Source organism: Denticeps clupeoides, chromosome 19 (genome assembly GCF_900700375.1).
Source record: "Denticeps clupeoides chromosome 19, fDenClu1.1, whole genome shotgun sequence".
Classification (NCBI taxonomy): Eukaryota; Metazoa; Chordata; class Actinopteri; order Clupeiformes; family Denticipitidae; genus Denticeps; species Denticeps clupeoides.
Window position 1 is genome coordinate 13,664,966 of NC_041725.1, and position 22,074 is coordinate 13,687,039.

The 22,074-nt window shown below is 44.4% G+C and overlaps 1 protein-coding gene across 22 annotated transcripts in view; it reads right to left on the bottom strand.

Moving 5' to 3' along the window:
* LOC114769588 (neurobeachin) overlaps nt 1–22,074 on the bottom strand; it is a 206,101-nt gene that overhangs the window by 15,228 nt on the left and 168,799 nt on the right. For all 22 annotated transcript variants that reach the window (XM_028962751.1, XM_028962771.1, XM_028962754.1 and 19 more), the window contains 5 exons: nt 20,237–20,349; nt 10,415–10,555; nt 8,956–9,075; nt 5,847–5,999; nt 1,661–1,828 (listed from right to left, as the gene is read on the bottom strand). In XM_028962751.1, the coding sequence (XP_028818584.1) occupies nt 1,661–1,828; nt 5,847–5,999; nt 8,956–9,075; nt 10,415–10,555; nt 20,237–20,349 (695 nt within the window). The remainder of the gene's footprint in view (nt 1–1,660; nt 1,829–5,846; nt 6,000–8,955; nt 9,076–10,414; nt 10,556–20,236; nt 20,350–22,074) is intronic.

Below are 22,074 nucleotides of genomic sequence, written 5' to 3' on the forward strand. Positions count from 1 at the left end.
TGCATCATTTGTCTGTTTCGCTTGTGTGGCCAACGCAGCGGGGTCTGTATCAAGGGGCTGCTGTCATGTTCATGCCGCCACTCCCGCACGCGGCCGCTGTCACGATAAACATCAGCGACGAGGCGACCGTCGTGCCAGCGTGGGGCTCGCTAAAGCTGTCACAGTGCCCTCAACCGGAGCCGAGGCGGCCTGTCACGGGCCGCGGGCTCGTTTAATTCGGTACGGAGTGGGAGAAATCAGATCCTATCACGACCTCTAATTTCTCGACATTTTAATGGCGTAACCGGAGCGGTTTGATGCGGGGCGTCGCGCCTTCACCTGTCAGCACAGAATGAATCAATAGCTTCAGGCCCATCCTCAACACTTGGCCGCAGCTCTGGGAGCGAGGCGGCTGCCCTTTATTCTTCTCCGGCCTCGTTTGTTCATCTGGTGTGAAGCTCAGGGCTGAATCAGTACCCTCGTCTGCTCGTTCATGAGAGACAGATCTGTATTCTTCTCTTTTCCTTTCTTTTCTTGTCAGTAAGTCTGTATGAAGGAAGTAGCAAGGTGTGTGTTTTATGCTTGACCTTACATGTGACCTCCCTGCTGCAGAGAGACAGCAGGGAATGTACACGTACATAGATATGAAGATGAGAAGACGGAACTGATTACTTTGTTGTTGGGATTTTTTTTGTCTCCAACAGCAAGATGACTTCTGTGCCAGGCAGGTGACAGTTGTACAAAAAAAAAAAAAAAAAACGTGCTATCCTGTCCTCTGAAGCTAACAAATGCTACTGTCAGCCTGCACTACATCTGGAGCGGTAGACAGGCCAGAGTACGTGAAAGAGACGATAATGGCCATTGTCTAGAAAAGTAGCAGGAAATGATGAAAACCAAAGCCTCCTCCATATTGTTTGATAATTAGACCCCCAGCTCTTGAGCGATTTGCATATTGGTCACTTGATAAATAAAGTCTCCCCTGGAAGTGACAGTATATAAATGACTTGTTTTTCAGACAGCAGATGGTGGATATCACAAGGGGTGGGAGAGAGAGGGAGGGAGAGAGAGAGGGAGAGAGAGACAGCGAGAGAGAGAGCAGGCCAGCTGCTCCAGAGCTGGCTTTTTCCGAGCTACAGCACCGTTCCTTTCACTTATGCCACCTTCAGCTGCTTCTGGTTATCAATAATGAAAAAAATGTTTCAAATGCTAGGTCTGACAGATTAACAGGGTAAATCTAACAACCGCATTAGTTGTGAAATTGCATTTTTACTTTGCTAATAATAATCATCTGTCAGTTTTGGCCCTTTCTCAGTGTTGGCCAATGTGGGCACTTCAGTGAACCGTTGCTGGAATCCACGCCAATCTTTTTTTTAATATGGTCTTCTGGATGGAAATGAGGGCCAGATATGTGCAGGGATGACGCCTCCCCTCACCTCCAAAACCACAAGCGGCCAATCAGAGACGAGATCTCAATTTCCAAGCTGTGAGTCAGCAGCTAAGCCTTCTCCTGCCCCGAGGCCCCTTCAGCACGAATGAGTGAGGGACACATGAGGAATTTTTCCCATCATGTCTCACTGAAACACCCCTATGTAAAATATGTCTGCTGCAATGTACGGTGTGGGGAGAAGAGCAGAGGAGAGGGGTGAAGAGGGGGTTGAATATGGTCGCCATGGTGACGTACCTCTCGCAGCACAGGGTCGGTGATGCTGTCCAGGTTGACGGAGCCCTCGTAGGTCAGGTAGTGAAAGACGTTGAGGGCGCGCACTGCCTCGGGCCCTCGCTGCTTGTAGCCGAAAATAAGGTCAATCCACTGATGCAGCTGACATGACACAAACTCGCTTTCCAGGGCCTGTCAGAGAGAAGTGGTCAATTAGAGGTGAAAGCCACAAAAAGGCAACATGTTAAACAAAAAGGAAACCACGGCACAACATTTATTAAGTTCAGCACAGACAAGATATCTAAATCTAAACTGCATATTACTTAGTTTTAACTTGAAATGACATTTATTGCATATTGGCTAAGAACTGGCCAACAAATATTATATTTCTCCAAAGCAAAGTGGAGTGAAAATTTTGTAAAAGTGACTGTATCTAATATCCTTGTTTCACCACATGCAATATTTGTAATACAATTCTATACATATTCAATAAATACAATATCTATCAATATAAATATATATTCAAAAGATTAAGTTTCGAAAAGCAGGTTTATACCAGATTATACCTTGTGATCTTGCTGAATATTAAAATTTAATGGCAGGATTTCCTTCTGAATTTTGAAAAAAAGTAATACTACAGAATATGCAAATGCAAACAAAAAATCATGGCAAAACATAATTGAAGATCATGAGGATTGTGGTTAAGACATTTTGTTGCAGATTTCAAATGCATATCAATTGACTATTATACTCCCTTTTGTGTGCAAAAACTATAGTATGTTTAAACAACATGGATCTGATATTTTTCATGCTAAATCTTTAATTGCACACTTGATACTGTGATTGAATTGGTACTTATTGGTATCTGCCAATAATCAAAGGCCAGGTACCATTATCAGGACTAATCAAGTCGTATTGTTACATTTGCAGCATTCGGTTTGTAAATGTGCTTTGATAAAAGGTAAACAGTAATGGTATCTCTGGTGGTCTATAAATCCCTAATGGCTACCATCTGCACTGAAAACAGAAAAATATTTATGATTCCTCAGGGTGCTCCTCCATCATCTATTAAGAGTAATGGTGAGCTATTTTTTGCAAAGAGATCTTGAGAACTGCAAATTAGCACCAGGGAGGTAATTCTTCAGATGCATGTGGTGGGACAGGCCTGATATACTGTAGCTGCAAGCAGAATGCATTTATTGTGGGGTGCAGGGGTTTACTTAGATAATCAGATTGAGATAATTATAGAATACCAATGAATACCGGCCAATGCATCAGTGCTGTTTCACAACTTCACTTTACCTATTTGCACACCTTCACCCTACCTGTTACACATATTTTATATTTAAAAACATAAATTTGTAATATTTGGTTATGTTTGCAATATTTCAATATTGGTTTCACTTGAATACTTGCAATATTTGTAGTATTGAGGTCAATAGCAGTCGCAAAAGCATTTCACTGCATATCATACCGTGTATGACTGTGTACGTGACAAATAAAATTTTAATTTACTTAGATAATCAGATTGAGATAATTATAGAATACCGATGAAAGGAGAGGCCTTGGCCAGGCTCTTCCCATGTGACCCACACACGTTCATATAAAGAAGACAAAATGTAAGAGTAACACACACCATCATTCTACACAAACACAAACACCCCTAAGTGATCACACACTCGCCTTTGTGTTTCTTGCACACAAACACTCCAAAAAGTCTCATGAATATAACAAAGAAGCACACATTCACTCTCTCACATGCACAAAAACTCTGCCTTAAAAATATACGAAACCTCAATAATATGCCCATGAGTGAATATTTTTTTACATCATAAAACATACGCGCACACACGCACGCACACAGACAAAAACACTTGTCTGTCTGTCTCCTTCTCTCACACAAACACACACATTCCCCTGTGTGTTAGCAGCTCAGGGCCCTGCTGCTGGAATTTACACACTCGCTCTCACATCAAAAATAACAGCTATTAGCAACAAAGCGGCCTGTAGTACAGCAGGGCCAGCCTCGCCACAGGGCATGTCACCGCAATCGAAAGTGACACATGCAATGGGAACACTGAGAGAGAGGGGGAGAGAGAAATGAAGAGAGAGAAAGGGAGATTGAAAGGGGGGGGGGAGGGAGTGGGTGGGGGTTTCAGAGGTGGGAGGTAGACTAGGACCAGGGGAAAAGAGGGAATTAAATGATACAGACAGAGCCAAAGGATGAAAGAACAGAATGAAAAGAAGGGAAAGAACACAGTCCTCCACACTCTTGTCTGTGATTTTGAAGTTCACCCCAGAAAACAGTAAGAAACAACCAGCATAGCACTGTTTCAATCTACACTGTCTACTGACTGAATAATGTATGAATAAAAATGGCTGTGCTTACTTATATGATGATTATATGATGTGGTTTTTAAAATCATATTATCTGTGTTGGCCATTTGCTTGTTTTTATGAAGCCATTAGTATGATGTCTCTTTCATGTGTGTTGATTTTGTTATGGCCGATTTTGGAGGTTTAGACGACTCTTGGCTATATCTTCTGCTTGTAGACCTTGGGAGAGTAAGTGCTGACCAGGGAAAGGTCACCCCCATGAGACACTTCCCCAGTTGGCTCCTTCATGCCAAATGAAAAGGTCAAGTGTGCTTCCACTACCTCTCCTATGCAACACTGCCACATGGCATTAAAACACACTATAATATCACAGCATAACTGTGCAAGTTTCTGTGTGTTATCTCCAAGTACTACATTTCACAATGAATGTGTGTGTGTGTGTGTTTGCAGATAAGGAAATACTTGGTAGGTAACAAATTTGAACCAGTCACAGGTTCAAATCCCAATTACTGCCACTGTGTCCTGGAGCATGACACTTAACCCCGCCCCAGGGGGGCTTACTCTGTAATTAGGGAGTCGCTCCAGATAAGGGCATCTACTAAAAAGTAAATTGCAGAAATCATTAACACTCAATACGTTAGCCCAATCCTCAGCTTCCACTAATTGGAGCTGGTTTCTATTTTATTTGACCTTTTAAAAATGTAGTGCTGATATAAAAATAAACATTGAAAATAAATATGGAGAATAATCACATGCAAGAGCATGTGAAGCCCTGTCGGGCAAGGTTCCGAGACTGCAGGGCTTACTTCAATGTACACAAACACACACACACTCAAAGCTCGCAAGTGTCCTCTCCAGACTAAATCATGATTGATGAGGGCGGAATTAAGGTAACATTAGAGGGGACACTGCCGGGCCCGCTGCTTTAGTGGCATCACTCGGGTCAGCGGCAGACTGCGTTAGTATCGAGCGGACCTCTTTATTACAGCCTTCATGAATAAGTCAGGCAGGCGCTGGCCTGACAGGGCCCGGCACAGGATGGGTCCAGGGAGGCCGCAAAGGGGAAAAACCAGGCCACGCGGCTGAACAAGAAATGTGCCTAAATGTGCATTTATTTTATTTCTAAGCCCAGGCTGGTAATGATAGATGTTTTACTGAGAATATTTTAAGTTTATATTTTGATAAAGACATTTGAACTACACTGAAATATGATGAGACAAAAGGTATAACGTTTTATTATGGAAATTATGCATTCAGTTCTGTGCTTATGTTTCTGTTTTTGAAATTAAATGCAACATCATTATAATTCTTGCCAATTTTTATAATTTTTTAGTCAGGTTCAGGTTGGGTCGAGCTTGTGTGGTATTTTGTGACAATTTCGGCCAATGGTACCTATCCTTTCCGTATGATTCGCAGCTTGAAAATGTGTTTTGGTGACTGGTAAACGTGTTTTATTAAATGTACATTTTTTAAATTAAATGTTCATTTGATTTGCAAATATCTGCCAACCGTCGTCCGGTGATTAATGCGAGAGAGACGCGAAAATGAAACGTAGGCTTGCCTCATGGTTTAAACCGTCTCATTTCACCGCACATTTTCTTTCCCTAGTAGTGCGTGCAGAGAAAGCCGGGTTTTTAAAAAACATTTCTTGTCGGGTCGGGACAGGTTGGGCCAGGCTCGGGTCAGGCGCCGGCTGGATTCTGTCGGGTTCCGGCTCAGGTTCTAATATTTTCTATTCGTTTCCTTATCTTAGGCAAATAGCCACAGACCAGAATATGGATTATCTTGGACAAAAGGGTGTAGCTATTCAACCAAAAGACGTTTTAACCATTCCCAGACGGAGTGACTTTAACTTCAACTGCAGTGTCCTCACCATCCTGTTTATCCGCACGAAGTCCTCAGGCTTCTTGGCCCATAGAGGCAGTTCCACATCACAAACTGAAGCCCGGTCGTCGCGCACTCCCAGACTATAGCTGTTGCTGTTGACGAACATCTCTGGGAGGTAGTAGAACTCTGGAATCAGCTCCTGCCAGAGCGAGAGAAAGAGAGAGAGAGAGAGAGAGAGAGAGAGAGACGCATCATTCCCCCGACTCCGCGCATCGATCAGCACGGCGGATTTTTTCCCTTTTTGGTTTTAACAAAACACCGGCTATGTAACAAGAGGCAAATGAAAGAGGCTTGAGTGAGCAGGATGCAAGTGTTAAAAAAGGGTTAAGCACATTCAGGAATCCAGGGTGACCCAGGGAGACGGGAATCAAAACTAAATAAACAGCCTCCTTCAGAGCCGTGGGGAGTTTCAGTTATTTTTGACTGAAGTGCCGGGGTGTGTTCGTTGTGTTTGGTCAGGTTAGGTTATGGTCCCGTGGGGTGTGAGGTACACCATATGCAATCCAAGCCCTGGTGGAGCTGTGGAAGAGGGTCAATGCCCACTGGCCCTGAGTGAAAGGCTCTTCTCTGAGAGACCCTTCACTTTAAAACACTGAAATAATGGAAAGAAAAATATTTCCCTTTTCCTTCCTGTATTTTGCAGTTGCACCACAATTATCCAAAAGAAATAATATTTGTTTTTAAATTATAATTTAATTTCAAATGACAAATTTGCTGAGCAAATGTTTTTGGTTTGAGGCTAAATATTTTCTATGAAATTTGTTACCTCTGCTATATTGTTCTAGGCTATATTAGTTAAGTATGCTGAGCATTTCACATCACAGTTAAATAACCCATTAAAATGTCTTTTAATAATAAATTATTATATAAATAAATAATTTTAAAAAGTACATTTAGTGAAGGGCTGTGATTACCACAACACAGGAAACACACACATGCACACACACACACACTGCAAAGACTTTTGCTGAACACCCTAAAGTCAACCATGTGACCCTTGTGGACACTGGTTGTGCCCAATCAGCCGGGTCCATGTGCATTCCTGTCTCGCTCTTGTCTGCTACTCTGCATTACCCAGAATACCCTGGGACAGATGCCTCTGCACATCCAAGCATGTGCACATGGGGAATGTGACCTCAAAGCCTTTTCTCTCGACTTCCCCTTTGAGGAAAAAAAAATTAAAACCATTTCAAAGCGCTTAGCGTGTTATTCTGCCTGCATGTGTCTGACAGGTCGAAGGACTCAGGACTCCTGTTCTGTTTTGCTTTCATTCCTCTCTTCTTCTTTATCTGCCATGTTTTCATAAATCCGTTTTTTACTCTGCCCACAGGGTGTGTAAAACGGTGAGAACAACCCTGATGTCTGCTGCTCGTATTTCTACCCATTTCTATCCATGTTCTGCCCAACTGGCTGGATGATGAGGGCTTCTCTCTGGATCGCTCTGACCTGCATCACATTGCACCGCCACCACTTATTCACCATCAAGATTTAGTGTAATTTGCATTTGCAGTACAGACATCATGGATACAGGGTGCTTGTCTCAGCTTTTTGCTACTGAAAGCTGATGCTGTGCCCCATGGTAGATTAACTAATTCAGAGCCTCCCATGCTCCGCCCATTAGCGCGGCTTCCTCCCCCCACCTTGTACTCGTTACAGCCAAGCCTGCTCAGGGTTAATGAAGGGGGGTGGAGGTCAGGGGAGGGGCCGCTGGTAAAACAAGCCACCTTTTAATCAGGGTCCTGACGACCCCACGCACCAGGCCAGGGCAGCTCGCACAACAGAGCACCAAACCCTGGGGAGCACCTTTCAGACAACCAGTCTCATTCCCCAAGCTCTTGCTGAGTGTGTGTGTGTGCATGTGTGTGTGTGTGTTTGTGTGTGTGTTTTAGTCAATGCACAGGAGTGTGCCTGCATGCGTCTAATAAACACCGCTTTACGTTTAGGGTGTAATTTTGACCTTTTTACGTCTGGTGATCCATGAAACTGAACCTTTGCTCTGGAAAAAATCAGGTATTCAAACAGGAAGTCAACTGCACTTGCACTAACATGTCATCAGTGGCAAAGCAAAAAAAAATAATGCAAAATGGCCAGCCGAGTCCTGTTACTTATACATTATGGAGAAAAAAAGACACATAGACTTTGTAAGGCAATGTCTCTTCCCTCTTCAAACACATCTAGACTAGCTGCGCCGCTGTAAAAACAAATGTGGACAGACACAGGAGTGCTTTATGCAGGCCGTATTTGTTAACAGGGTGGCGTATGAGTATGTGGCTGCCCGGGCTCTCCGCATCGGCACGTATGTGGCAGACCATGTTCGCTCAGCCCCAGCGATGAGTAAAAGGCCTGTCTGTATATAAAAGAGCAAATTTTAAATAGCTTTTGTCATTAATGCTTTATTAATTGCCTGGGGCAAAGCGAGCCTGATGCGGGGTGTGCTAGAAAAATATGACACTTTGAGGTCAGCGCGTGTTCCTGCTGTGTCCTGTGGAAGGGGCAAAATGTGGAGGAAGCAGCGGGGTTCTTCTGCAGACTTTTTTTTTTGTCTCGTTAGCTCCGTGGAGAAGAAAAGCTCGCCCCTCGTCCCAGTCTGGGGCTTTATTCACCTTGTAAAATTTTTTGTTTTTACATGAAAATTGAGCAGCATGTTTGTCAAATTTACATTTATGGGAACATTTTTGTAAAGACAAAAAGTGACCTAAATTTGGTCAATGCTTTTTTGTATTCTTTGTATAAATATACAAGTGTAACGACTCTTTGCCTAAACACCTACTCTACTCATTAAATCCTAAAACATACATATAAAATGCATTATTTGAAGATGAAGTGTAATAACTGTGTAACATAAGATTTACAAACGTGTTACAACCCCTATACTACACAATTTTCTACACCTAAAAATAACCTACTAACCCTGCCGAAAGCATATCTGTTTTCTGATTATAATAAGCCCTTAAGTTATAAAAACAGTGAGCACACACACACACACACACACACACACATATACACACAGACAGACAGACCTGTAAAAGCTGAAGTGTTTAACAGAATTTGCATTTAAATTAGGCCAGGCCAGATATTTCCTGTAACTCTCGCACCTTGACGTCAGACGTGTCGCGCTGGCAGTTCCTCCAAGAGCGTGCAATGGCAGAGAAGGTGCGGTCAGGGTGGTCAAACTTGTTGTTGTTGGCATTGAGGAAGAAAGTGGTGAAAGGCTCCTGCAGAGGGAAAAAACGCACACACACACACGCACACACACACACATCAATTCACTTATTAAACAAGCACAAAAAAGACTAGATAATTGCAATATATTATATAATTATAATATATCATTAAGAACCCTCATGGCAAACAATTCACACGGTGTGATTGAGAGCTCTGTTGGACGAGTGCCCAGAAATTTCCGATTCGCACAATCATTTGGGTGTCAGGGACTCATGTGTCAGATTATGGAGTGGCGGTGCAAGTTTTCTCCTCATTTACTGTACCGACGCCCCAGGCTGAATTAATTAGCTGGCTCCCCGTTTTCTTTGCGCTGTGAGCAGCAGCCGATCTAATTGGCTTACGCGCAGGGTTATCAGTTTGGGATGGCAGCGCAGGGAAATGGGACTCCATCACATGGAGTTACAGTAGGCCATCAGCCCGCTAGGACAGACGCTCCGCCTGAGCGCCGCAGTTGCACTCGCCGAATCTGTCAGGGCCGCTTTCCTGCTCATCAACCTGCCGCGCTAATTGGAAGTAGAGATGGAGGCATGAAAATACCAAGCTCTTTGTTGCACTTTTTAGCACGAAGGAAATAAATCTCAGAGCGATTTCGTGTGCCTCGTGTCAGCAATCTACTGAACTGTGTCGCAGCCCTAACCTGGCGGGTGAAAAGTACAGCAAACGTTGTTTGCATATAAAGACGCACAAAGCCTTCTATGTGCATCGGAATCCGAATGCATAAGAAAAAAAAAATGGAAAAATCCGAGCAATGCATTTACGGTTACAGCCTCAGCAGAGTGAGATGTTACAGTGCTGCGTGAGGGCGTCTCTGCTCGGTAGCTCTGCTCTCTCTGGGCCATCTCGGGCACGTAAACCTGTCAGAGCGGGCGTCTGTAAATCGTTACCCAGGGTGCCTTATGAAAGGTGTCTAAGGCCGGTGAGTTGGCCTGTTTCTTTAATTTGAGCAGAAGCTTTGATTTGCCCCAAACACAAATCTGTACTCTGTCACAAAATGATTTCAAATCAACATGCTTTGAAATAAATCAGTGTTGTTGTGTGATCCTTTATTGCAAATGAAAGTCTTATAGTTATATATAGTTATAGAAATATCTTATAGTTTGCTTATAGCTTACGCATATAGTTTATCGTTGTAATAATTGAAATACTTATTAGTACAGCGGCACATTTGGCACATATACAAGCAAACTAAATGCTATTATTGTAAAAAACACAATACATCCGACAACCAGGGCATCAAATGATACATCATATCTCCCAGTGGAGGAAATGTGCAGCATTTTGTGCCCCCTGGGACAGGTGGTTCAGTTGTAGACCAGGAGCGATACTCACTATCCTGACGAGCCAGAACAGGGTGGAGGCAGCGGTGGAGTAGTGTGTGTTGTAGTGGCATGGCGGCATCTGCTCATCCTCCCACGCTTCGTAGCGCTCGGCGTAGAACACCGCCCGTTTCGGGTTCAGCGCTCCGATTGGCTGCACAGACAGGAAACGGACGTGAATTCCCACTGGAAAAAGCTGCCTAATTGCGCAGAGCCAGGTGTGCATGCAGCACTTTAACACAAGTACACGGCTAATCCAGGACGCATCCGTCACCACACTCTGGAACATTAGCGGAGAAGACGCAGAATAAATTCGTTAGATTTTTGTTGTAGTGTTAGTGAGCTGTAGAGAGAGTAATCGTTATGAATCTTTTATGGTGAGGCTTTTTAGGCCTCCATTAAAAAAGGCCTTTGTCATGTCCCTGTGTCTTTGGAGGTGATCGTTCTGTATGGTGTTATTATGACTGCTGTTTGCATGGGTAGCTGTATTACCATCCCCATTTACATACACATTTATGTGCACAATCGCCTCTGCTTTAGTGCAACGTGCAATTAAACTTTCGCACTTAGAGCAGTTCGCTCTGTAGAGGTGGTATAAACACACGGAAGCAGAATTCACACACCCACACGCTATTGACAAAAATGACCTTCAAGCAGCTAACCTTCAAACGGATATTCATTTAAATGTCAAAGCAGCAAAAGACTTTAAAATGTCACAGGCCACAGCGTTCCGTTACCAAAGTCTTCTGACTCATTCGTCAGCTTTGCCTTCTGCATTTTATCCAGGATTTTGCATCAATACTTCATCATGACACAATAATTATCATCAATTTTGGCTACTATTATCAACAATAAACTGTATAAAACAGTATACAACTAGTATGGTAACATTCATGTATTCATTTTTTTTGAAAGAGACAAAAAGCCTGTGTTCCATCAGCCAATTAAACACGGAGCACACAGACACACGCAGTGTCCTGCCCTGTGGTGGCGGAGCAATGTATTTAGTTCATTATAAACAGGTTTAGGAGTGGATAAATTGCTTTGTCTGCCTTTTCAATCATTGCGTCCGATAGCCGAGCCCGGGAGGCGTGCCGGCCGTCAATATTAATACACCTGCTGCTATTGAGTCTGTGGTTCGGATGAAGGGGAGAGCCAAAGCTGAATGATGATGTGATCAATACTCGCCACTGAGCCTAGAGCCCAGAGGTACGATGGGGGTGCACAGGGGAGGGAAGGGACTGAATGGATTTGCAGCTGAAGACGTATGTAAAAATCTATACCCCAAAACACAGTGTTTCCACCCGATCCACCAAGCAAGAAAAATGGATGATAAATTAATTTAATTTGGCCCGTCAATACAACGCGGTGCTACTCAGCTTTTCTGAAACCTCATTGGCTAAAATGAATACTGCTAAGAACATGGGGTGATGGTGACCCAGCGCATGGGCAGTGGAGGAAAATAAAAGCCCCCGTCCGTCTCCCTTTGCCTTTTAATGGCTGCCTACAGCGCCGTTAGCGCAGCTGAGCTGAATGAAAGAGAAGTTTATTGAGATCTACGCAGATTTACGGGGTGATAATAGTCAGTATGTGAAGTCCGGGGCTGGTCCTGATTGGGTGATGGGCCACAGGAAGTCTTACACGCTGTAAAAACGTCGCGACTGGAAGGCAGTCTAGTCGCTCAGCTGTTGTGTTTGTGCCTGGAAAGTGTTGTGCTTGGCACCGAGGCGAACAGTGCGGCCTTGACGACATCGCTTACTGCACGTTTTCCACCAGAATCTCGTTCTACGGGTCACCAAGCTGAATCAACATTTCAGATACTGCTTTATAACACAACACTTTTGGTCAGTATTGGAAAATCCCATTCATAAAATTTGTAAATTAAAACAACATATAATTGATATGATCTTTCTTATTAAATACTAGTCATGAGCAAAACACATACCCTACTGAACTAATACATACATACTGAAATAATAAAATAATTGAGAAAGTATAAATGCAAATGTGTTCTGCAACCTCAATCAACATTTAATTACACCTTCAGGCTGGTTTACCTTCACCTTCCCCGTAAAACCGCTGCTCAGCGAGGCAGGAATGAACGTCATCTCTGAGACGAGAGGGTCGTGACTGGATAATGAAACATATTTTCTCCTTGTGATGACAAGCAGAAATGCCGGTGCACACACTTATCTAATGACTAAACATCTGTACAAAGATAACAAAATCCCTAATTTCATATTTGCACTTTATATATTGACACTGAGTGAACTTTGAGAAAATGCAGCTCTAGCCAAACAGTCAGTGGAAGTGTGCGGATTTGCAAAATTACATACATGACACAAACAAGACACATGCGCACATCACATGTAGCAAAGTCTGAAGACAAAATAACTGTAATTAATTCATGAATAAGATCCTGTCTGTACTGTAGGAAACAAATTTAAACCGGCCTGGATAGAAAAGCCAGAAAACAGAAGCAACAGAGGTTTTTCTATCTTATGTCGGAATATGAGGAGGGAAAATACCTGGCAACTCAGACACAACTGAAAAGCATGAATACTGCATCCCGCTCTGGTTCACGTGCATCACATCACAGCATCATATGTGCATGCTGCAAGAAAGATTCGGTTTGGACAGCGATGGGCCGCCGCACTGTCTGCAAAGGAGACGATGAATATTCATGACCCGGCAAATAAACATAACACCGTCACCCCATGTTCTCCCGCTCTGAAGTAACACGGCCCGAGCACTTATCTCAAAAGAAGCAGACAACGCACAATACACAATAAAACGTTGAGGTTGGAGAGCATCCATCGGGCCTGTTCTCTGCCGTCTCCTGCAGCACGGAACCAGGCCCATACGCAAAGCTCACGTTCTGCAGCAGACGTCGCCGGGTGTCAGAAGGGTGACATTCCCCCCTTGTCACCATTAATACCATGACTACCACGAGCACTTAGAAGAATGGCAGAGGAGGGAACGCGCTGGGCCAAATACTCTCATTATCGGACAATTAAAAAGCCATTTGCCTGAAGAGGGTGGAGAGACTCGTTCGCGTTCCCTGTACCTGCGAGAACGGGATGAGGGGCCCTGACCAGCTGTCACCTTCTCTGCAAGTCGTCCCCAATTCCTCCTGCGGCGATAGCCGGAAACTGGCTGCTTGCCTGAACGTGAGGAATTTTAAAAAAGTACTTTTTGAACCGATTTAGATGAAGTTCATACAAACTGCTAACACCTGATCCCCCGCGCGAGGAAAACACGCCGTGATCAAACCGCGCGTTTGTATCAAATAAGTGTCACTTGCTGCACAAGACAAACTGTGCATCAAAATTAATTAGCGTCCAGCTCCCCACAGTCTCCTGCTTTTCAAAGGCCGGCGGATGCAAGTCGAGGGGAAGGGACGTTTATTTTTGTTTTTGCCGGGCCCTATCTGGGCTGCACCCCCCCCCCTCCCCCGAGACGCACATGCCGCTCTTCACATTTCAGAGGAAATGACGCCGCGCCGCGCCACACTGTCAGGGAAAGTTGCACTTGTTTTCCTCCGGCCTCGTCAGAAGGAGCCGAGCGCGCAGCTACGGTCTAATGCAATCAAGATCCTCCGAGTCAAAACAGCGCAGATGTGCTCCTCAACAACCCCCGGTGAGCGCAGGAGAGGAGCGGAAAAGAGGAGAAAAACAAAACTATCCATTATTGAAGAGAGCCGGCGTGTTTTCGTGTGTGGGGTCTGTTGGTGCACGACGGCGTGAAACTGTAATTGTTATGACAGGCGGGCAGCATGAGGCGGCCACAATGGAAGAAGTGATGGAGAATTTCTGTTTGGGTTCAGCAGACAAACAATGTTTTAAATTCACGTTGCCATGTTCCACGTCCCTTCTCCAGTTGGTAACCATTTAGAACCATATAGAGCCCTTTCTACATTAATAGGCTTTAGCTATATATAATAAGATATGATAATTTACAATAGATCAGTTGAAAAGTTAAGTTACATATTCACATAATATTCATACATTCTATTTAAAAAAAAAAACACAGTACATTACATTTGAATTTGAATTTGCATTTCTGTGTCCAAGCCTGTCAGAGTAACAAGGCTACAGGATTTCAGGTTTACATTTTACATTTACAGCATTTATCAGACGCCCTTATCCAGAGTGACTTACAATCAGTAGTTACAGGGACAGTCCCCCCTGGAGACGCTCAGGGTTAAGTGTCTTGCTCAGGGACACAACGGTAGTAAGTGGGGTTTGAACCTGGGTCTTCTGGTTCATAGGCGAGTGTGTTGCCCACTAGGCTACTACCCTTAGACTTCATGCACTGTTTCTAGTTACTATTCATCATTTCCAGTCAACCAACTGTTACCATTAAGAAATATGAACAAATATGGAGGTCTGTCTGTGTATCTAGTAACTCAAAGGCATTCTGGACAAGAGCATCAGCAGAATGAAATGTAATATTAGTAATAGTAGCATTGGCATACAGTACATTCCAAGCAGAAAAGCTGCAGGAACCCTATTGCGTTTAGTCGGATTTGTATTATTATTTTTCTGCCCTAAAACATGTTGGGGAGCAAAAACCGCGAGGGTCAGATCTTAGCAAACTACACAGTCGGTATCCAACCCACTAGTCAGGTACTAAAAATGCGAGTAACTGCGCGTGTGTGGAATTGCTAATTTGCATAATGTGCAAAACCAACTTTTGCTAACTAGTCCGTGGCTTTCCGGCCCATGTGCGCAAATTTGATGTCATTTGAAGTGCAAGAGAGGAAATATTTGAAGCACAAGAGAGTAACTATTTTTTTTTTTTGTGTTTGTAAGTCATAAAATTACCAGATGTTTGCTTTGTTTAATCCATCACTATGTGCCAAATCTTCCTAACTAAGTTTGTGGACAATGTGCGTACATCAAAAACAGTACTTTTTCAAACTAGTCCATGAATTATTGAGCAATCAGCATGAAACTGCTGTTAAATGACTCAGAGCTGTCCAAAAAAAATTTGGGAAATGGCATGGGTGTCATTAAACAGGCAAAAATAGCAAATAATAGCTCAGATCCGTACCAAATTTTGTATGTGTAGGGTGGTAGAAGCCTTGACCCAGGTTCAAATTGCCACTTACTACCATTTTGTCTCTGAGCAAGACACTTAACCCTTAAGTTGCTCCAGGGGGACTGTCCCTGTAACTGCTGATTGTCACTCTGAACAAGGGCATCTGATAAATGCTGTAAATGTATGTGTATGTATTATGGGTGTTAGTAAATATCAATACAGCAATATATTGCAATCTTTTATGTGGTGATATTGTGTCGATACAGGGACATCCTATATTGATATTTTTGTTTAAAAATTTAGTCCACTGTGCTGTGTTCTGTTTTCTTTAGCTTTTCTAGAATCAGCATGTGACTACAACCTCCACTCCTGTAGATGGCACTGTACAGCTGGGTACTTTGATTAACTGCCTGGCATTTCAGGCTGAGTGAAACTGCAACAAAAAAAATATTGCAATATGTACAGTATCACAATATATCATGATATAATCGTATCGTGACCCGTGATCAATATCATATTGCCGATACGCACCCCTGTTATGTATGTATGTATGACAATCGTACATGCCAAAATTTGTAGGCGTTGGCCACTGGGGGCCCTAAGGCAGGACAATGAAATGTGCACACTGGCCATTTTCCAGGCTTGATAATGTCTGTGAGTCAAACAGCTCAGCTGTCATTTGTGATTTGTGACTTGGCTTGTATTCTAAGTCAATTTTTCTACATGAATTTGGCCAATGATGGCCAAATTTACTTTTCAAGTATTTTAACAAAAAGCATCTATCTGGGACTGATAGATGTGACCCTGTTCCTGTTGTTGACTGCTTGAAGGTTGTACATAAATTTTCTTATTTCTATTTAAGTTCTATTAAAGTTTTAGAGTGAAAGAAAATCATTTTTATAATGAACCTATCAGAATGTCAATGGGTTAAAAAGTAATAATAGTGTTTGATAAGTTGACAATGCACTCGTTTCATTTCCGCAAGGCATTTGCATTAGGCGAGGTCTTCTCAGCTCAGGTAATTACGTTTGCTGTCAGTTCGGTGTTTTGGGCTCGTTTTGCCCTGAGAGACGCCGCAAAGAAGACACATCATATAATTTCCTGTCAGTAATGCACAAATGATGTGAAATAACATGTGAAACCGCACCAAGACGGAGAGCGGAGCGCTCACGGAGCCGGGTGGACGTTTACACGTGCCAATTAACAGCCACAAAGCTTCCTATTCCCATCAGTCACCTGCCAGTCAGCGTGAAGTAATCATTAGTTTGTAATAAATAAATGGCCAACCATAAGAACACAGCTGCCATGTAGGAATCTGCTGGTCCTGGCCTGAGGCAAGGCGTTGCAGCTCTCACACCCGACTGAACATCCCATCGGTGTAATAATTGCAGGTGTGTCTGAGTGTGTGAGAGGGGCATTAGGCGGTGTGATCAGTACATTCCTACATTCAAATTGGAAACGCAGCCAGTCAGCTTCGGGCCCGATCTGATTGGCAGAATCGTCCTGCTTGGCAGTCACATGATCTCTGCTCTGTGCTTATTGGGTCCAGTCCTGGCATGCGCATCATGGGGAAGGTGTGTGTGTGTGTGTGTGTGTGTGTTGGACTCACACTGCATGATTCTCCCATCACTGCCAACAGCAACATTTATTACTCAACACTGAAGTCCAAAAGACACACCGGGAAAAAAAAAAACCTAAACTGTCAGCGTCTATTGTGAAATAGTATTATTAATGCCTTGTGAGCACAGAAAAGAGAAACTCAAAAAAATACAGCGGCCATACAACACAGTCAGATATTAAAGTAGCAGTATACACTCGCGCGCGTGCACACAACTGACACGAGAAAACAGTGAACGCTCAAAAAAACCCACCCACACACTCCACACTGCACACTGCACACATCAATTCCCCCGAGACTCTCCACCTACTGTAGCATCAATGCATTATTGAACAAAGGGCTGCTCTGGCACAGCACAGACGCTGTGTGTGTGAGTGTGTGTGTGTGTGTGTGTGTGTCATGCTCTACTATCTCTCTCTCTCTCTCGCCCTCTCTGCTATGAACTTGGGAGGGAGCCCTGGGGTCCCAAGGACAATTGTCAGGAGAGGGCGGGGGTACATGCTAATGAAGGCAGTTCCGTACTGTAAACAGCAAAGGAGAGCATGTCACAGGAATACATTACAATACATAACTGTCTGCCGAGGGCCCAGGGGCCAATCCATCCCACAACCCCCCCCCGCACCTCAGCCCACCTGGTGCTCTCCGGCGGCCGGGCAACTGCTGGCCGCAGACGCGGGGAGCAAAATCCAGAAAAACATTACGGCCATATTTAGCTGGCAAAAATGAAGTCGTAATTACAGATTTCACTCAGATATGCTTGTCGAATGAATCCGTGATATATGCAGATATATGCAAGATATCTTAAATTTTATGTTTGAAGATCAATTTAATGTCGTAATTTCAGGATGACACTTCATCACACTTTTAGTACTTCTGAATGTTAACCATGTGTCTAACAGGGTTAATACACGTTAATTCATATAGTACCGGTTACAGCTGCTTCTAATTAACACTTCGCGTTAATTAGTTAACCTTAAATGAACGCCCTGATGAACCAGCTAGCTAATCATTAATAAGGGCAGAAAATTACTTGTATATAGTTTCATTTCATTTGTTAAAAGGCTTGTTTTTAGGGTTGTTTTTATTTAGTTTTCTGAACTTTCGCCATTAATTCTTTCACCAACAGTGAAACTTTTTTTTCCCAGAGACAAAATGCCCAGTTTCCCATCAGTCAGAAACCCCCCAAAATCTGTTTTTAACTGCTGCAACCATTATCTTGGGAGGGGGGAAAAAAAAAGTAAGAGATCATGGCGCAGAGCGAAAACCCGCTGCCCCTGACTGCTCAGCGCTCAGTGATGTTAAGTCCCTCCGTGCTGACAGACGGAAAGATGAAAAGCAACGCGCTTACTCCGAGTGAGTGCAAACGGACGAAAAGCGTTGCTGGCAAGCGGCCTTTCGGGGATCTCTGGGAGCCGAGCAGCGACCGGGGTCGGCTCTTTGATAGCAGAGAGAAGCAGAGAGAGAGAGAGAGAGAGAGAGAGAGAGAAGGACAAAGGAGGAGTGAGATAAAGAGATGGGGAAAAGATGAAAGAGGGAAGGATAGCATCCAGACAGCAATATAGCCGACTTCAGGTCTGCGAGTCTGTTAGCAGCAGGGGGGATCGTGGATTATTGTGGAGACGGTGAGGCTCGCCCACTGCCCCTGATTAACACTGGACGTGGGAAACGAGCGACAGAATGAAGTGGAAAAATGGAAATGCGTGTCTGTGTGAGGCCCGCGTTCGTCTCGAAACACACCTAGTAACAGCTGGACCTCTCTGGATTTATGGCCCGGCTCATTCTGCCCGGAGTTCACGTGGCCTGTTTAGGGGATTAGTTAAACACAGGGAGAATTCCTATCGGAGCATCACTCAGGCAGACAGCCGGAGGAGTTATGGGCCATTTTAGGGCCCACATGCAGAGGACACGAATAACTTACTGGTACTGGAACAGGGTTCAGATGGGGTTTAGTGATTACTGCTAGTGAACTGTGTAACTTACTAAAAATCACTAAATGATTGAGCTGTTATTGTTAATGCATTTTTTGCCATGCTATAATGCGAGAAGAATGTCAGGTTGTGTTATGTGAACGAGTGTAGAAGTTCCTCTCCTCCTCCATTTTCATTCTGCGCTCATCTCAGGGACATGTCCACTCCCAAATCAGACACGTGGAAAGGTGGCCAGAGCACTCATTTCAAGTATCGAATCACTAATGCTCCCTGGTGCGTTGTATTATTCCACCATTGTATTATCAGCACACCGTTATTCTTGTGGCAATTATCACCCTTTTTGCATCATGCAAACTTGTTATTAAAATGATTAACTCTTACATTTACATTTACAGCATTCATCAGACGCCCTTATCCAGAGCGACTTACAATCAGTATTTACAGGGACAGTCTCCCTGGAGCAACTCAGGGTTAAGTGTCTTGCTCAGGGACACAATGGTAGTAAGTGGGATTCGAACCCGGGTCTTCTTAACTCTTATCATTAACAAACATCCATACAATAAACAAATGAAACTTTAATTCTGAGTAATGCTTTGTTTAGGGTGGTAGTGGCCTGGTGGGTAACACACTCGCTTACGAATTAGAAGACCCAGGTTCAAATCCCACTTACTACCATTGTGTCCCCGAGCAAGACACTTAACCCTGAGTGTCTCCAGGGGGGGACTGTCCCTGTAACTACTGATTGTAAGTCGTTCTGTATAAGGGCGTCTGATAAATGCTGTAAATGTAAATGTTTGAACCGTTTTTTCAAGCGTGACTCCAGATGACTGGAGAAGTAGAGGAAGAGAAAGGGACAGCTTCATCTCCGCGCTGCACACACGCTCACGTGTGCATTTTGTCAAGAAGGTGTGTGTTTTGATGGCTTTTAATAGAGAGGGTCTCTGTGTCACGCACACAGCAGACCCACTTGTGAATGGCGTGACAACGCTTGCCGTGTTGGGAGCGCCCCTTCGCACGCGCTCCTCTACACAGCTCACGTCTGGCACGTCATGTCTGCGTTATTTCCGACATCCCCGCTGCTCCTCGCCAGACTGATGCTTAATAAGGAGACTTCCTGTGACAATGGCAGCCCCCTCCTCACTCCTGACATTCAAGACGTGCACAGATACAAGCACACGTATACGTATACAAATACACACACCTATGGGCAGATGCTCTCTCACACACACAGAGATGTATCCCGCACCTTTGACAGATCCCTGAAGTTTCCAGGAAGTGTGAGGTCCAGCTCTTCAGACTCATAGTTGGTGAGGACCCAGGGGAAGACCGGGTACTGGTTCAGGTCATTGTATGTCCTCCCTGAGACAGACAACCAGAGAGAGAGAGAGAGAGAGAGAGAGAGAAATAACTTTCTTTTTTTCTTGGTTAGACGAGCAGCCGGAGGAGAGGGAGAGAGAGCAAAGATGATGAAAAGGCTCAGGACAGGAGGTGGGTGTTGCTGGGTTACTGTGGTGAACCAGCATGTAGCGTTTCACTATCTGTCCAAGTTCAGCGCCGAAGTGAGCTCCATTCTCATTACAGCTTCCTGTCTCTGCAGCCGGTTCTATACCGTAACTGACTGCAGCCCAGACCCTCGCTGTGTGTGGGGGGGGGGCTATAAGCGCCTCCTAAAGGTCCACATAATGTTAGAGAGCCCGGTGAAGGTGGATCCCGATCCCATGGAAACCCCTAATGGCCTGTTTCTGCGACGTTTGCCAGTATAATTACGGGGAGATAAATCCAGTCAGAGGTGATGCTGACGACACCCTGCACCTCCAGCGCCTCCTCACGCCACAGGCCACTCCCTGATTGGATGGCTCCTGCTGGTAACCATGCCAACCTCTGGTGAATTTTCATAAAACATTTCGTACGTTTGCTGTGCTGAGAGCCAGATGTGGATTTTTCACGATGCCAGACTTTGTCATAAAAACTGTGTGAGTGACGTCTTTTTTGACAGTGACATGAGTCCACTTTGAGTGGCTGTGATTCCTACCACTTACCCGAGACCATAAGGGGCCATTTCATACCCCAAATATGCAGAGAAATAGGAATCAGCCAATCAGCCACAACATTAAGACCCAGGTTAGCGTTTGGACTTTACTCAGTCAGAAAAATGCTACCAACGTGGCAAAACGACACAAAAACTTGAAACGTTCTACTGGAAAGCAGAGACGCCAATTACAATCCTCAAAAAGTCACTCAGGCCTGCTGGTGGGTCCCGGGTAAGATGCAGAGCTTAATTACAGTGGTTGGAAAACAGAGAGTGGACTGAAAGAAGGTCAGGGAGAGAGAGAGAGAGAGAGAGAGGAGGAAAAAGCGGACAGGTCTGACAGCAGCGTGGATGGGGCCAGGCTGGCGGGTGGAGATGTTAATATCAGTGAAATAGTGTTTAATTAGGAGTGCACCGGGCTCAGCATTAACACCCTTCCTCGCTCTCCCGTTCTCTGCCTCCCTCCTCCACCTCCTCTTCCTCCACGGCGCCTGTCTGCCATGCCAACACCCCTGTCAGCTGGGGTCATTAGGCGAGTTTTCTTTTTCCCCCATTCTTTTTTTATTTAATGAATTTCCGGCATGTTCTCTAGGCCACCTCGCATCCAATTAGCTGACAATAATATATATCGGGGCTCTCGCCATGGCGACGGAGGCTAAATATAAATATGCATGAATACGCAGCGGTGGAATGATGACACCTCTCTGAGGGAAGTGTCGCACAAGGCGCTCTCACCCAGCGCTACTAGTCACAGTTCACAACTACAACCGAAACTCGCACACACACACACACACACACACACACACACAGAAGCTCACACATGCAAAGACTAATTATCTTGGAAAGGCTGCGATTCACGGCTTGCGCGTGCAGGAGAGCAACATCTGAGCACGGCGAGGAGTTTCTCGCGGTTCAAAGCAGCCGAACTTAAAGAGTGTAAAGAACACCTGCCTCCTGATATCAAAAATGTACAAAAGGCGCGGCGAGTAATCCTGTAGTGCTGCTGCAACTGACAGAAAACTCCAAACCGGGAAAATAAAAGTGCCTGCATTGAT